Raw genomic sequence first — 17,500 nt, forward strand, 5'->3', positions numbered from 1 at the left:
TAGGTCGTTCAAGTATGATCAGACTATACTGTTTGATATACAAGTTGTTCCTTCGTGTGCTTGTATGGTAGATTATCGATGCAAATCTCCTGCTTGCGGTTCATATGAGATGACTTGAGTTTTTTTTTTTTTTTTTGTATACAAACATTCAAATATATCACTGAAAATATTAAATTGATCTTCACGCAATCACGAACTAACAATGCGCAGGTGCCACATCTACGTTCGCGAGTGGACAGACGGAATGAAACGGACTATAGCAGTGAGGTATGTGAAAAGAAGAAGTGTTGTGTTGATAAGTAATGTCCGTTATGTGATTTATGTGATGAAAGGAGATGCTGTGTTAGAATTAGTACGTGACAATGAAGATACTGGTGAAGAGAACTATTGTATTAGTAACAGTAGGATTTGTTTGAAATGAAGGAATCTTGTCCCCCAGCAGTGAGGTATGTGAAGAGGAGAGCTGTCGTGTTGATAAGTAATGTTTGTTCTGTGATGAGAGGGAATGCTGTGTTAGAATTAGTATGTGACATTGAAGGTACTGGTGAAGAGAACTGGTGTGTTAGTAATAGTAGGAGTTGTTTGAAATGAAGGAATCTTGTCCCCCAGCAGTGAGGTATGTGAAGAGGAGAGCTGTCGTGTTGATAGGTAATGTTTGTTCTGTGATGAGAGGGAATGCTGTGTTAGAGATAGTCTGTGACATTGAAGGTACTGGTGAAGAGAACTGTTGTGTTAGTAATAGTGGGAGTTGTTTGAAATGAAGGAATCTTGTCCCCCAGCAGTGAGGTATGTGAAGAGGAGAGCTGTCGCGTGATAGGTAATGTCTGTTCTGTGATGAGAGGGAATGCTGTGTTAGAGTTAGTATGTGACATTGAAGATATTGATGAAGAGGACTGTTGTGTTAGTAATAGTGGGAGTTACGTGGAATGAATGAATGTTGTGCCCCAGCAGTGAGGTATGTGAAGAGGAGAGCTGTCGTGTTGATAAGTAATGTCTGTTCTGTGATGAGAGGGAATGCTGTGTTAGAGTTAGTATGTGACATTGAAGGTACTGGTGAAGAGAACTGTTGTGTTAGTATGATAATGTCTAAAGTTACGTGAAATGAATGAATGTTGTGCCCCAGCAGTGAGGTATGTGAAGAGGAGAGCTGTCGTGTTGATAAGTAATTAAGTAATGTCTGTTCTGTGATGAGAGGGAATGCTGTGTTAGAGTTAGTATGTGACATTGAAGGTACTGGTGAAGAGAACTGTTGTGTTAGTAATAGTGGGAGTTACGTGAAATGAATGAATGTTGTGCCCCAGCAGTGAGGTATGTGAAGAGGAGAGCTGTCGTGTTGATAAGTAATGTTTGTTCTGTGATGAGAGGGAATGCTGTGTTAGAATTAGTACGAGACATTGAAGATATTGGTGAAGGGAACTGTTGTGTTAGTAATAGTGGGAGTTATGTGAAATGAATGGATATTGTGTACTAGCAGTGTGAAGAGGCGAGAAGTTGTGTTGGTATTAGCAGTGACTTGTGTGAAGAGACGGAATGCTGTGGTAGTATTAGTGAGTGGCACTGAAGGGATTTATGAGCAGAAGAACTGTTGTGTTGGTATTAGAGGTCACTTGTGTAAAGAGAAGGAATGCTGTGTTAGTATTAGTGACACTGAAGGGATTGATGAGGAACTGTTGTTTTAGTATGAGTAATGTCTAAAGTTATGTGAATAGAAGGAATGCGTTAGTAATAGCAGTGAGTTAAGTGAAGAAAAGGAATGTTATGTTAGTGTTCGTAGTGGTTTAAACTTTATGAAGGAAAGGAATGTTGTGTTATAGTGAAACCAAATTAGTATTCGTTTAAACTTTATGAAGGAAAGGAATGTTATGTTATAGTGAAACCAAATTAGTATTCGTTTAAACTTTATGAAGGAAAGGAATGTTGTGTTATAGTGAAACCAAATTGTCGAGTCCGTTTTGGCGTTGGCACCCACAGATCCATTTCTCCCCTCTGCTCTGCCACACAGTCCCAACACCTATTTTTTCCTCTCATATGTTACCTATAGCTTACATATGAGAGGAAGAGATAGGTGTTGGGACTGTGTGGCAGAGCAGAGGGGAGGAAAGGACCCATGGGAGCCTACGCCAGACCGCCCTCGACATATTTGGAAGACTTATAGTATTAGCAACCGTTCAAATTATATATATGAAGAGAATGAATGTTGTGTTTGTATTAGTATGTGCCACTGAAAAGATCAACGAGGAGAAAATTAATCTGCCTTGTTAGTATTCGTAAGTGTTACTGAAGAGAATTACAGGTAAATAATGAGAGATAGCCCTGAAAAATTTGTTGGATCGAGACCACTGCATGGATGCCGAATATATAATCATACCCCATTACAACCACCACCACCACCATCATCATCATCATCACCATTGTTATCATTATCGTCATCATTACTCTTATTATGACAGTCATTAACGCTTCTCTTTTTCTCCTCTGCGTGTGTGTCTACGAGCAGAAGATGATCCTGGTGGACGAAAAGGAGCCGGTGGGAGGTGAGTGAGGGGGTACCTGACTAATTAGAACACCTGTACACACACACACACACACACACACACACACACACACACACACACACACACACACACACACCTTACCAAGCCAACCAAAACACAAACTTCAGTATTTTTCTGTTTATTTTTTTATAGATAAGGAGGCAGTTCAAGGATAAAAAACAAAAACAAATAACAAGAAATATAAAAGCCGGCTAACCTGACCTATTTTCCATCTTAACTGTGCTTTTAGTTCTGGATAGTGAGGTAACCCAGCGCGAGCCTAATTAACATAACGAAAAACAAACAAATGCTAGCCGGACAACAGCAAACATAAATGGTGGCAGCGGTGGGATTAGTGGACGCAACACCTCTACTCTATTCACCTTTTGAGTTCAGTGACCTTTTCCGCTCTTCCCCTACGCCTGCTACTCGCCCATCTTCTCTCCTCCCCTTCCTCTCATTCAGTTATCTCCCCTCCTCCTCCTCCTCCTCCTCCTCTTGTCCCGTCTCTCTACTCACTATCTCTTACGACTACTATGTTACACTCCCCTCTCATAGTTCAGTGGCCTTCTCCCCTCTTCCCTTCCTCTTATCCTGTTATATCTCCCTCCCTTCCCTTCCCTCTTGTCCCTTCCCTCTCCCCGCTACCTGTTTTAAGACTACTATATGCTCTACTTCCCTCTTAGAGTTCAGTAACCTTCTCCCCTCTGCCTTTAAGCTATGCCAAATATTGTACTTGAGCGCCAATATGTTTAAGAATTTTACCCCAAGCTGGACTCCATTCTTCAGCGACCTTCTCCACTCTTCCTTTAAAAAGCTATGCCAAATATGTGTACTTGGGGGCCGATATGTTTAAGAATTTGACCCTAAGCTGTATTCCATTCTTCAGTGATTTCCCCTCATCCCTTGCATTTAAGTCTTAGGAAGTTAGGTTGAGGTAGTTGTAGGTAGTTTTAGTTGAGACACACTTTTTGAACTTAATCCCCAGAAAATCAAACCCAAACTCAACCCCCACTAACTCAACCCCCCACTAACCCTCACTAACTGTACCTCGACGAACTCAACCCACAAACTTCAAGAGAGGAGTATCAAGGAACTGACCTCTTTTTCTTATGGCCATTTATCTATACTTCCTTTTATAGAAGCAGTGACTATAGAAGGCCTCTTTTGTTTTCATTTGTTTTTGCCCTTGAACTTTTTTTTTTACAGCAAAGGAGACAGTTCAAGGGCGTAAAAAAAAGAAAGCAATATTAAAGAAAAAAAAACCCCGCTACTTACTGCTCCTGAACTGCTTTCTTTGCTGTAAAAAAGAGCCCACCAACTCAACCTCCACTATCTCAACCCTCACTAACTCAACCCCTACCAACTAAACCCCCCCCTAACACAATCACCATTAACCTAACCCCCACCTCAACCCCATTAACCCAACCCCAACCAACTCAACCCCCACTAACACAATCACCACTAACCTAACCCCCACCTCAACCCCACTAACCCAACCCCAACCAACTCAACCCCCACTAACACAATCACCACTAACCTAACCCCCACCTCAACCCCACTACCTCAACCCACACCAACTTAAGCCCCCTAACACAATCACCACTAACCTAAACCCCATTTCAACCCCATTAACCCTACCCCTACTAACTTAACCCAGCTAACTCAACCCCCACTAACTTAACCCCCACCTCAACCCCACTAGCTCAACCCCCACTAACACAATCACCACTAACTTAACCCCCACCTCAACCTCACTAACTCAACCCCCACTAACACAATCACCACTAACTTAACCCCCACCTCAACCTCACAAACTCAACCTCACTACTTCAATTACTCAGTTTGTCTCCCTCCCTTCCTTCCAGAGCTCCCGCCGCCCTTCCCACCACGCAACATCGAAGTGAATGAAGAGGATGATATGAGGGATTTCTACGACCTGAAGAAGGAGATTGGCAGGTGAGAAGAGAGTAGTAGTAGTAGTAGTAGTAGTAGTAGTAGAGGAATATGGTGTACCAGTGTGTTCTCTCTCTCTCTCTCTCTCTCTCTCTCTCTCTCTCTCTCTCTCTCATCCTAGACCTACATTCTACAAAAAAAGAAAGAAAACAAACATAAAAAAACAAGATAAATAAAAATAGGGAAATAAAGAAGACAAATGAGAGAAATAGCAGAAGAAAAGAATGTATCGAAGAAATTTCAGAAAGAAAAATAAAGAGAAAATGAAGAAATAGACAAAATAAAATAAATACGAAATAAAAAAAAACAAAAAAAAGAAGCGAATATGTAGAAGGAATAAGACAAAAAAAAATAAGACAAAGAAGATAAATGAGAGATAGAGGAAAACGAAATAGGAGGAAGAAACAAAAATAAAGAAGAAAAAAAGAAAAAAACTAGATAAAATATATAATAAAGAGAAATGAGAAAAAACGAAAAAAAGAAGAGAAATGAGAAAAAAAAGAAAAAAAACGTAGATGAAATAAATAAAAAAGAGAAATGAGAAGAAAAAGAAGAAAAAAACATTGATAAAATAAAAAGAGAAATGAGAAAAAAAGAAAAAAATATAAAAAAAAAGGTCAACGCCGCAGAATCTAGGTCACGAGTCGCTTCAAGGTCACACGAGGAGGTTCAGAAATTGTTTGTTTGTTTATCTTGGTACCTGTTTGTTTATTAGATCTTTTACGGTGTTTATACTTGATGGTTCTCTCTCTCTCTCTCTCTCTCTCTCTCTCTCTCTCTCTCTCTCTCTCTCTCTCTCTCTCTCTCTCTCTCTCTCTCTCTCTCTCTCTCTTCTTAATTCTCTTTTTCTATCAATTTTCCTTTCCATTTCTTTTCTTACGTTTTTTTATTCTTTTTTCCTTCTTTTCTTTATTTTTCTTTCTCACAATCTTTCTTTCATTTTTTCTTCTATTCCCTTTTCTTCTATTTCAATATTTACTTCATCGTTTCTTGCCATTGTTCCTCCATCCACTCTTTGTTCTCTTTCCTCCTCCTGCTCCTCCTCCTCCTCCTCCTTTCTTATTTCCTCCCCTCTCTTAATTCTCCCTCTCTCTTCTTCCTTATATAGATCATCACTTTCTCTCACTATTTCTCTTTCCTCTCTTTGTTTTTCTTCCTTCTCCTCCTCCTCCTCCACCATTATCTGTTTGTCCTTCCTTCTTTCATTCTTCTTTCCTCCCCTTTCCTAATTCTCCCTTTCTCTTCTTCCTCATTCAGATCTTCACTTCCCATCTCTATTTCTCTTTCTTCTTTTAGTTCCTCTTCCTCCTCCTCCTCCTCCTTCTCTTATTTTTATCTTTCCTTCATTCTTTTTATTTTATTTCTTCTTCCTTTCTCCTCTTCCTAATTTAGATAATCCCTTCCTGTCATGAAATTCCTCTCTCCTCCTGTTGTCTCCTCCTCCTCCTCCTCTTCTTCCTCCTCCTCCTTTTTTATTCCTTCTCTTCTCTTCTTCCTAATATAGATAATCCCTGTCATCAATTTTCTTTCCTCTCTCCTTCTGTTTCCTCCTCTTCCTCCTCCTCCTCCTCCTCCTCCTCCTCGTCCGTCACTAAGGCTTAAATTCAACACCAAAAACTTATTATTATGAACCTTGACTGATGAAGGAAGGATGGCACGTGGCGCACACACACACACACACACACACACACACACACACACACACACACACACACACACACACACACACACACACACACACACATTATCCTCCCCTCGACAACAGTAAAATTATATAGACGTGGAATTCTTTAAAATCTAATGCATATTCTCTCTCTCTCTCTCTCTCTCTCTCTCTCTCTCTCTCTCTCTCTCTGGCGCCACGAATCTTGAGAGTATTATAAAGTATTGAATTCTGACATTGAGAGAGAGAGATAGAGAGAGAGAGAGAGAGAGAAAAGGACTATAAACTTGAGAGCTAAGGTGAGGAGGAACGCGCGCAGAGAGAGAGAGAGAGAGATAGAGAGAGAGGACGAAACCAGTAATACTTCTCTCTCTCTCTCTCTCTCTCTCTCTCTCTCTCTCTCTCTCTCTCTCTCTCTCTCTCTCTCTCTCTCTCTCTCAAGGTAGTCATCTAATACTGTAAGAAAAAAAAGAGACAAAGGCGAAAAAAGCGAGAGATGAAAGAAAGAAAGAAAGAAAGAGAATGAATAAAAGAATGAATGAAATAAGGAAATAGGAAAGGAAAAAGAAAGAAAGAAATGGGAAAAGAGGAAAGAAAGAGAAAGATAAACAACAGAAATGAAGTAAAGATAAATTTGTCAAGAAAGAAAGAAAGAGAGAAAGTAAGCAAGGAAGAAAGAGAAAGTTAATAAAGAATGAATGAAAGATAAATAAGGAAAGGAAAAGAAGGAAAGAAATGAGAGAGGTAGATAAAGCGAAGAAAGATAGAAAGAAAGAAAGAGAGAAAGAAAGAAAGAAACTAAGCAAGAAAGAAAGAGAAAGTTAATAAAGAATGAATGAAAGATAAATAAGGAAAGGAAAAGAAGGAAAGAAATTAGACAAAAGTAGATAAAGCGAAGAAAGATAGAAAGAAAGAAAGAAAGAAAGAAAGAAAGTAAGCAAGAAAGAAAGAGAAAGTTAATAAAGAATGAATGAAAGATAAATAAGGAAAGGAAAAGAAGGAAAGAAATGAGACAAAAGTAGATAAAGTGAAGAAAGATAGAAAGAAAGAAACTAAGCAAGAAAGAAAGAGAAAGTTAATAAAAGAATGAATGAAAGATAAACAAAGAAAGTAAAAGGAGATAAATCAGACAAAGGTAGAAAGTGAAGCCAAAAAAATACACGAGTGAACTTCAGCGAAATTTGTCAAGGAAGAAAATAAAAAGAAAAACAAAGAAAAAAACAACAACTAGGTTACGAGGTTAATCTGCATCATTCCTCAAGCTAAATTATTGTCTCCTTGTGTGAATAAATAAGCAAGATAAACAAATGGAGATAGTAAACAATTCAGATGCATAGAAAAAGAGTTGACATGTTAGAATTCGAAATAGACAAACAAGACAAAAATAGGAAAGGAAAACAAAGAGGGAAAGAATGAAAGAATGAAAGGAAAGAAAGAAAGAAAGACAATGAATAAAAGAATGAATGAAATAAGAAAATAGGAAAGGAAAAAGAAAGAAATTAGAAAAAAGGTAGAAAGACAAAGGTAGAGAAAGAAAATAGATGAAGTAAAGATAAATTTGTTAAGAAAGAAAAAGAAAGAGAGAAAGTAAGTTAGTAAGAAAAAAAGTTAACATATTAGAATCCGAAATAAACAAACAAGACAAAAATAGGAAAGGAAAACAAAGAAGGAAAAATGAAAGAATGAAAAAAGCAAGAGATAAAAGAAAGAAAGAAAGAAAGAAAGAAAGAAAGAGACAATGAATAATAGAATGAAATAAGCACCTCTTCCCCATTCCTTCCCTTCTTCCCCATTCCTTCCCTTCTTCCCCATTCCCCCTTCTTCCCCATTCCTTCCCTTCTTTCCCTCCCTTCCCTTCCCCCTGCACCTGCCCCTTCCTTCCCATCTCCCATACACCTTTCCCTTCTCTTCCCCTACCTTCCCCTTCTTTATCGGGCCTCTCCCTTCCTTCCCCTCTCTCCCCTACCTTTCCCCTCTTCCCCCTCCCTTCCCTTCCTTCCCATCTCCCATACACCTTTCCCTTCTCTTCCCCTACCTTCCCCTTCTTTATCGGGCCTCTCCCTTCCTTCCCCTCTCTCCCCTTCCTTTCCCCTCTTCCCTCATCCCTTCTCCCTTCCCTTCCCTTCCTTACCTGACCCCTTTTTCCCTTTCCCTTTCTTCCCCCATCCATCCCCTTCCCTCCAGCGCCTCTTCCTCTCCTCTCCTGCCCCTCTCTCCCCCTCTCTTCTTACCTGTACTTTCCCCTTCCTCTTCCTCCCTTCCCTTTCTCTTCCCTCCTCCTCTATCTCCCAGTTATCTCCCTCCCTTCCCCCTTCTCTTCCCTCCTCCTCTTATCTCCAAATTATCTCCCTCCCTTCCCCTTTCTCTTCCCTCCTCCTCTTATCTCCCAATTTTCCTCCTTCCTTTCCCTCTATCTTTCTCTTCTCTCCCCTTCCTTCCCTGACCCCTTTTTTCCCCATTCCCTTCTTCCCCATCCCTTCCCTTTTCTCCCCATACCTTCCTTCTCCTTTTCCTTTCCCTCTCTATCCACTTCTTCCTCCCCTCTCTCCACCTGTTCCCTTCTCTACCCCTACCCTCTTCCTCTCTCTCCCATGCCTCCCCCTCTTCCTCTTCCTCTCCTTCCCCCCCCTTCCCTCCTAAATCTCTTTCCCAAACATCCTCGAGCCAACGTAAACTACTCACACGGCGCCTCCACCTCCTCCACCTCCTCCTCCACTCCTCCACAAACCGCTGCTGAAGAAGGATTAAGGGAGGAAGAAGAGGGGGAGGAAGGGAGGGCTTAGCAAGGTTGGGTTCTCTGTCTGTTTCCTTAATAAATGAGAATAATATTAAGTTTAGCAAAAAATAGGTTGTCTTTCTTTCCTTCATTCTTTCCTCTGTCTCTCATCATTACAGTCTCATACTGATTCCCTTACAAGGTCTACGAACACACACACACACACACACACACACACACACACACACACACACACACACACGCCTTGGTAAATTTTGATTCTGTTCCCTTCTTTTTCCCCCCTCCTCCTCCTCCTCCTCCACTTCATATTTTCTTCTTTTTCCTTTCCTTTCTTTATTTCTCTCTCACTTTTTTCTTTCTTTCTTTCTTTCTTTCTTTCTTTCTTTGGATAATACTAATGATCAGATAGGTTAGGTTCTCTTTCTAGGATTGGTGTGTTTTTTTTGTACATATTTTTTTCGTAGACTGATGTTGCATACTGTTGTTGTTGTTGCTGTTATTGTTGTTGTTGTTATTGTTATTGTTGTTTTGTATTCAGCTTCAAGACAAGGGAAGAATATTAAGCTCAAAGGATATTCTCTTTGTTTTTTCTTAAGACACGGGAAGAATATTTTGAAAGGAGGTGTGTTCCATGTTTTTTTGGCCTTGTTTATGTTACGTGCGTTTATACTCTTTGAAATGCAACCTTAACTTTACATTCTTTGCGCTATATATCTCCTAATTTTCCCTCTTCCTTCCCCTCTATCTCTCTCCTCTATCTTTCCCTTCCCTTCCTTCACTGACCTTAACTTTACATTCTTTGCGCTATATATCTCCCAATTTTCCCTCTTCCTTCCCCTCTATCTCTCCTCTATCTTTCCCTTCCCTTCCTTCACTGACCTTAACTTTACATTCTTTCCGCTATATATCTCCCAATTTTCCCTCTTCCTTCCCCTCTATCTCTCCTCTATCTTTCCCTTCCCTTCCTTAACTGACCTAAACTTTACATTCTTTGCGCTATATATCTCCCAATTTCCCCCTCCTTTCCCCTCTATCTTTCCCTTCTCTTCCCTTCCTTCACTGACCCCTCTTTGCCCTTCTCCTCTATCTCTCCTCTATCTTTCCCTTCCTTCAATGATCCCTCTTTGCCCTTCCCCTTCTTCCTCATCCCTTCCCCTCTATCTCTCCTCTATCTTTCCCTTCTCTTCCCTTCCTTCACTGACCCCTCTTTGCCCTTCCCCTCTATCTCTCCTCTATCTTTCCCTTCCTTCAATGATCCCTCTTTGCCCTTCCCCTTCTTCCTCATCCCTTCCCCTCTATCTTTCCCTTCTCTTCCCTTCCTTAACTGACCCCTCTTTGCCCTTCCTCTTCTTCCTCACCCCTTCCCCTCTATCCCCATACCAGGGTTACCATATTATCGTACTCAGACACTCAGCACGTCTAGTTTCCGGTTTCTGAGTCACAGCTATCGCAAACAAACGCCAATAAGTAATGTTTTTAACGAGAACTTTAACTGGAATCTCGTTACCAGTGTGGGTAGGAGAGTTTTGGGCCCTGAAACTGATGAATGCGATGTTTTGAGTACGATAATTTGACAACCCCGCCCCATACCCACATCCATAATCGCAATCAACCTAACAAACACGATGATGTATGTTTTAAAATGATATAATTAACTGGTCCTTTACTTTCATTGATACAAGCAAAAGCAAACAAACAAACAAACACCGTAGACTTTTCAATGATCCGATTTGTTGATTATTATAATTAATACTAAATAAAACAAACAAACAGAAAAAAAACATGTTGATTCTGAAGTTAAAGGATTTGTTTATAATTTTCATTGTTACCAGGAAAGAGTAGATTAATTCCTTCCTTCCTTCCTTTCTTTTTTTCATTTTTCTTTTCTTCCTTCCCTCCTTTTTCCTCTCCCCTTGAAAAACTATTCCTTCCTTCCTTCTTTCCTTTCTTTCTTTCTTTTTTTATCTTTCCTTCCTTCCTTCTCTCCTTTTTCCTCTCCTCTTGAAAAACTATTCCTTCCTTCCTTCCTTCTTTCCTTTCTTTCTTTCTTTTTTTCATCTTTCCTTCCTTCCTTCTGTTCTTCTTCCTCTCCTCTTGAAAAACTACATTCCTTCCTTCCTTTCTTTCTTTCATCTTCCCTCCTTCCTTCCCTCCTTTTTCCTCTCCTCTTGAAAACTACATTCCTTCCTTCCTTTCCTTTTCATCTTTCCTTCCCTCCTTTTTTCCTCTCCTCCTTCCTTTCTCTTACTATTCTTCCCTCCCTCCTTCCCTTCCTTCGCATGTCCTTTTAACACAGCCTAAAACACAAAAAAAAGGATAATTCAGTGTCTACCAAAACGGAACAACACAATTTATGAAGGAGAAGGAAGGTTGGAAGGCGGGGCTCACACCTTCCTAATCTCCTTCCTCCTCCTCCTCCTCCTCCTCCTCCTCCTCCTCTTCCTTCTCCTTCTGGCCCTAGTGCTCAAAATAGGTGTGTGTGTGTGTGTGTGTGTGTGTGTGTGTGTGTTTGTAGGCCTTGTAAGGGAATATATATGAGATTGTAATGATGAAAGAGGAGAGAATGAAGGAGAAAGAGAAAGAAGGAAAATAAGAGAGAAAGAAAGATAGAAGTAATGAAAACTATAAATCAATGAGAAAAAGCAAAAAGGAAAGCCATAGAAAAAACGAAAAAGGAAAGAAAAACTGAGAAAAAGAGGAGGAAAAAACAGAGAAATCATGATAAAGAATGAATGAGTTAAATTAAGAGGGAAGGAAATATAAAAGAAAAACAGATGGAAAGTAAAAAGAAAAAAATAATGAACAAAAAACCAAGAGAAAGATAAATTATATGAATCAAGAAAGACATAGAAAGTAAAACGAAAAAAAAATAAAGAGAAAGACAAATGATATGAATGAATTAAAGAAAAAAGAAAGTAGAAGCAAAAGTAAACAAAACACGAAAAGGCACAAAACAGGTGAAAAAGTATATCTACCTGTTAATTGCAAAAGTATATCTACCTGTTAATTGCAAAAGTATATCTACCTGTTAATTGCAAAAGTATATCTACCTGTTAATTGCAAAAGTATATCTACCTGTTAATTGCAAAAGTATATCTACCTGTTAATTGCAAAAGTATATCTACCTGTTAATTGCAAAAGTATATCTACCTGTTAATTGCAAAAGTATATCTACCTGTTAATTGCAAAAGTATATCTACCTGTTAATTGCAAAAGTATATCTACCTGTTAATTGCAAAAGTATATCTACCTGTTAATTAATTATATAACCCAAGCTGAGGTGACTAGAGGCGGCAGCAGCACCCTGACACCTCTCCCCTCACCTGGCCGCCACCTGCCGCCACTAATTAACCCGATCACGCAAAAATGCACGTGTTGCCAAGATGGGATTTTAAGGCAGATTCTGAGGCCGAAAAACGCTGAGGCGAGTGAAGTCAGGGAGGAGAGAGGTTGCTCTTCTTGCTGGGCACTGAACTTATGTAAGGATTAGGTTGGTTTATATAATACGTAGGAACTATTGGTGTGCCTAATGTTATGTAAGAAGTCTATTGGTTTATGTAACTGAATAACGATGCTGATTGTTTATTTAAGGGGTTAAAGGTAAAGATGGGGAATATGTTAAATCGGCGCGTGGCCTCGATGCTCATCTCCGTCTCTCTTTTTTTCTGGGGGCGGAGGGGGGGGGGGATAGTTATATACGCAATTCAAGGATTAAAATAGGGAGCAAACTAAATTTAAATCGGAGCTCGAAAAATTTAATATGAAGAGAATTATGAAGTAGAGGAATGAAAAAGTTTAGTACAAGGATATTGATGAGCTAAACGATTGAAAGAGTGACATGAAGAGACTGACAAACTAAAAAAAAAAATATCCGTTTAATATGAAGAGAACAATTAAATAAAGGAATGAAAAAAGTTTAGCACAAGGATATTGATGAGCTAAACGATTGGAAAGGTTGACATGAAGAGAATGACGAACTAAGAAAAAAAAAGTTTAGCACAAGGATATTGATGAGCTAAACGATTGGAAAGGTTGACATGAAGAGATTGACTAACTAAAAAAAATATATCCGTTTAATATGAAGAGAACAATTAAATAAAGGAATGAAAAAAGTTTAGCACAAGGATATTGATGAGCTAAACGATTGGAAAGATTGACATGAAGACTGACGAACTAAAAAAAAAAAAAAAAAAAAAAAAAAAAATCCGTTTAATATGAAGAGAACAATTAAATAGAGGAATGAAAAAGTTTAGCACAAGGATATTGATGAGCTAAACGATTGGAAAGGTTGACATGAAGAGAATGACGAACTAAAAAAAAAATATCCGTTTAATATGAAGAGAACAATTAAATAAAGGAATTAAAAAAGTTTAGCACAAGGATATTGATGAGCTAAACGATTGGAAAGGTTGACATGAAGACTGACGAACTAAAAAAAAAATATCCGTTTAATATGAAGAGAACAATTAAATAAGGGAATGAAAAAAGTTTATGATCAAGATAATGACGAACTAAGGAATGCAGACTTCTATAATAATTTCCTCCTTCGCACTGCATGAACCCCGCGAGCCAAACTTAAGCGCCGCGGCCTTATCGATTATTGCATCTGGAGCAGCGTTGCCAAATTGTCGTACTCATCGCATTTCATTTTCGTAGTTGCTGACCGATAACTATAACAACAAAGAACGAAACACATCAATATTTAACAGTTTTAGCACTAACTTTGATTTTCTCACGTTACTTGTGTAGGTACGAGAGTTTGAGGCATAAAAATGATAGATACGATATGTGGTTAATACGATAATTGGGCGACGCTGATCTGGAGGCGCGGCACGAGTGTAGCAAGGGGCTAGAAAGGAGACCAGTCGGGTGCTTTTATGAGTGTTTTTAGATTCAAGGTACAGAAGAAGGGTCAAACTACCACCAGAGCCATCAAACTACCCTTGGATATGCTCAATACTCCCGCGAAAGCCTTGTCAAATATGTTTCTTTAGGTTCATGGTACAGAAGGGTCACACTACCACCAGCGTCATCAAACTACCAATGGAAATTCCCAAAACTCCCGCGAAAGCTTTGTCAAATATGTTTCTTTAGGCTCAAGGTACAGAAGAAGGGTCAGACTACCACCAGGGTCATCAAACTACCCTTGGATATGCTCAAAACTCCCACGAAAGCCTTGTCAAATATGTTTCTTTAGGTTCAAGGTACAGAAGAAGGGCCACACTACCACCAGGGTCATCAAACTACCCTTGGATATGCTCAAAACTCCCACGAAAGCCTTGTCAAATATGTTTCTTTAGGTTCAAGGTACAGAAGAAGGGTCATACTACCACCAGGGTCATCAAACAACCCTTGGATATGCTCAAAACTCCCACGAAAGCCTTGTCAAATATGTTTCTTTAGGTTCAAGGTACAGAAGAAGGGTCACACTACCACCAGGGTCATCAAACTACCCTTGGCTATGCTCAAAACTCCCACGAAAGCCTTGTCAAATATGTTTCTTTAGGTTCAAGGTACAGAAGAAGGGCCACACCACCACCAGGGTCATCAAACTACCCTTGGATATGCTCAAAACTCCCACGAAAGCCTTGAATTGGTGAACTTGGGCACCGAAAGGTTTAAGAATATTACCCAAAGGCTCTTCATAAAAATGCACCACGCAACACTTTATTACCTCGGCCGTGATCAGCATGTACAGGTAAAGCCGCGGGCGTCCAGGTGTGTGCTGCCAGGAAAGTAATTAACCGCCGAGCTATTTGTGGGTCCATAGCTTATACTTGATCATGGCCTCGTGGCTGGGCGTGAATCCTAAATGTTCCGTCGTGTTAGGCAGTGCGAGGGAAGGGAATTAGTATGAGCCTTTGCATTTCCTTAGTTTGTTATCCTTATGTCAAACTTTTTCATTTCTTAGGCAGAGCGAAGGAAGGGAATTAATATAAACCTTTGCATTCCTCGTATTAAACTTTTTCATTTCTTAGGCAGTGCGAGGGAAGGAAATTAGTATAAACCTTTGCATTTCCTTAGTTTGTTATCCTTATGTCAAACTTTTTCATTTCTTAGGCAGTGCGAGGGAAGGGAATTAGTATAAACCTTTGCTTTTCCTTAGTTTGTTATCCTCATATCAAACTTTTTCATTTCTTAGGGAGAGCGAAGGAAGGGAATTAATATAAACCTTTGCATTTCCTTAGTTTGTTATCCTTATGTCAAACTTTTTCATTTCTTAGGGAGTGCGAAGGAAGGGAATTAATATAAACTTTTGCATTTCCTTAGTTTGTTATCCTTATGTCAAACTTTTTCATTTCTTAGGGAGAGCGAGGGAAGGGAATTAGTATAAACCTTTGCATTTCCTTAGTTTGTTATCCTTATGTCAAACTTTAAGGAAGGAATTAATATAAACTTTGCATTTCCTTAGTTTGTTATCCTTATGTCAAACTTTTTCATTTCTTAGGAATTAGTATAAACCTTTGCATTTCCTTAGTTTGTTATCCTTATGTCAAACTTTTTTATTTCTTAGGCAGAGCGAGGGAAGGGAATTAATATAAACTTTTGCATTTCCTTAGTTTGTTATCCTTATGTCAAACTTTTTCATTTCTTAGGCAGAGCGAAGGAAGGGAATTAATATAAACCTTTGCATTTCCTTAGTTTGTTATCTTTATGTCAAACTTTTTCATTTCTTAGGCAGAGCGAGGGAAGGGAATTAATATAAAGTTTTGCATTTCCTTAGTTTCTTATCCTCATATTAAACTTTTTCATTTCTTAGGCAGTGCGAGGGAAGGGAATTAATATAAAGTTTTGCATTTCCTTAGTTTCTTATCCTCATATTAAACTTTTTCATTTCTTAGGCAGAGCGAAGGAAGGAAATTAGTATAAACCTTTGCATTTCCTTAGTTTGTTATCCTTATGTCAAACTTTTTCATTTCTTAGGCAGAGCGAAGGAAGGGAATTAATATAAACTTTTGCATTTCCTTAGTTTGTTATCCTCATGTCAAACTTTTTCATTTCCTAGGGAGAGCGAAGGAAGGGAATTAATATAAACCTTTGCATTTCCTTAGTTTGTTATCCTCATATCAAACTTTTTCATTTCCTAGGGAGTGCGAAGGAAGGGAATTAGTATAAACCTTTGCATTTCCTTAGTTTGTTATCCTCATATCAAACTTTTTCATCTCTCATGCAGATTTCAACACTACTTGCACCTTGGTTACTATTTTCTTTCTTTCTTTCCTTTTGGTGGGGGAGGCCTAACTTTTATATAATTTCATTGCATATTGAAGAAAGAAAAGAAGAAGAAAGGAAGCAAACAAGGAAGAATAGCACAAAGGGGGGAGTGAAGGAAGGCAAGAAGGAAGGAAAGAAGGAGAGAAGGAAGGAAGGAATACACTCTTAAAGACATTCGAAACTTTACTTGTATTATGGTCATTATATTCACACAAGACAGATTTCAACAATAATTACACCGAGGCCACTTTTTTTTTTTTGGGGGGGGGGAGGTAGATAATTTTGATAACATAACTGAATTACATAATATAAAAATACACTCCCAAAAAAAGTCTTCGAACCATTATTTTTCATCTTACGTTTGATAAAGGATAAAGATTCAACGTTATATAAACTGCGGTCACGTTTGGGGAGAGGAAGAGGGATAACTCTGATAATATAAGTGGATTGGATAATAAAGGAATAGTCATCTAAAAGCTATTCGAACCGTTATTGACATTCCTTGAGGAGAGGAAGGGTACGTTTGAATCATTCTTAAGGGGTTCGTATCTTACTGGTGACTCACGGCTGTAGGGTCAACTTAGTGGACTTATATTATTCATTCATTTATATTATAGTTATTTTATTTTTATTTTTGTTGAGGAAGGAAGGAAAGAAGGATCGAAGAAGGGGAGGCAGGACGAGATGAGAGGAATAATGGAAATAAGGAAGGAAATATAATGGAAAATATAAATGAACGAAGGAAAGGAAGTAACGCTTCATTTATATTACAAATTATTTATGTTCGATTCATTTATACGGTAACTGATATTGTTGTTGAAGATAAGAAAGATTTGTCACAATATCTATCCCTAGCAAGTGAAATCAGTAAACATATATATCCTAAATTCAATTCGTTTATATTTCAGTTCAGTGTATTCAACTCTTTATAACGTAACTGATTTTCTTTTTTTCGTTGTTAATGGTAAGGAAGGTTTATCTCATATTATCAAACCCCGGCACGTAAATTTAGTGAACATATATTTTTTTTTTATTTCATATATATCCTATCCTAAATTCAATTCGTTTATATTTCAGTTCATTATATTCAACTCTTTATAACGTAACTGTTTTTTTTTTATCGTTGTTAGAGGTAAGGAAGGTTGATCTCATATTATCAAACCCCGGCAAACAAATTTAGTGAACATATATATATATATTTTTTTTCATTTATATCCTATCCTAAATTCAATTCGTTTATATTTCAGTTCATTATATTCAACTCTTTATAACGTAACTGTTTTTTTTTATCGTTGTTAATGGTAAGGAAGGTTTATCTCATATTATTAAACCCCGGCAAGCAAATTTAATGAACATATACATTTTTTTATTTCATTTATACCGTGATTAGTATTT

The 17,500-nt window shown here is 38.4% G+C and overlaps 1 protein-coding gene and 1 long non-coding RNA gene across 3 annotated transcripts in view; both read left to right on the forward strand.

Moving 5' to 3' along the window:
- The window catches only part of LOC126986296 (uncharacterized), a 4,218-nt gene extending 1,728 nt beyond the window's left edge, over window positions 1–2,490 (forward strand). The window contains exons 1-3 of the long non-coding RNA XR_007739491.1: window positions 1–478; window positions 818–1,047; window positions 1,231–2,490. The exon at window positions 1–478 is cut by the window's left edge and continues 1,728 nt beyond it. This is a non-coding gene — a long non-coding RNA (uncharacterized LOC126986296). The remainder of the gene's footprint in view (window positions 479–817; window positions 1,048–1,230) is intronic.
- Window positions 1–17,500, forward strand: part of LOC126986295 (capping protein inhibiting regulator of actin dynamics-like) — a 46,780-nt gene that overhangs the window by 5,814 nt on the left and 23,466 nt on the right. For both annotated transcript variants that reach the window (XM_050842273.1, XM_050842274.1), the window contains 2 exons: window positions 2,498–2,534; window positions 4,403–4,493. In XM_050842273.1, the coding sequence (XP_050698230.1) occupies window positions 2,498–2,534; window positions 4,403–4,493 (128 nt within the window). The remainder of the gene's footprint in view (window positions 1–2,497; window positions 2,535–4,402; window positions 4,494–17,500) is intronic.

This window comes from Eriocheir sinensis, chromosome 61, assembly GCF_024679095.1.
Source record: "Eriocheir sinensis breed Jianghai 21 chromosome 61, ASM2467909v1, whole genome shotgun sequence".
NCBI lineage: Eukaryota > Metazoa > Arthropoda > Malacostraca > Decapoda > Varunidae > Eriocheir > Eriocheir sinensis.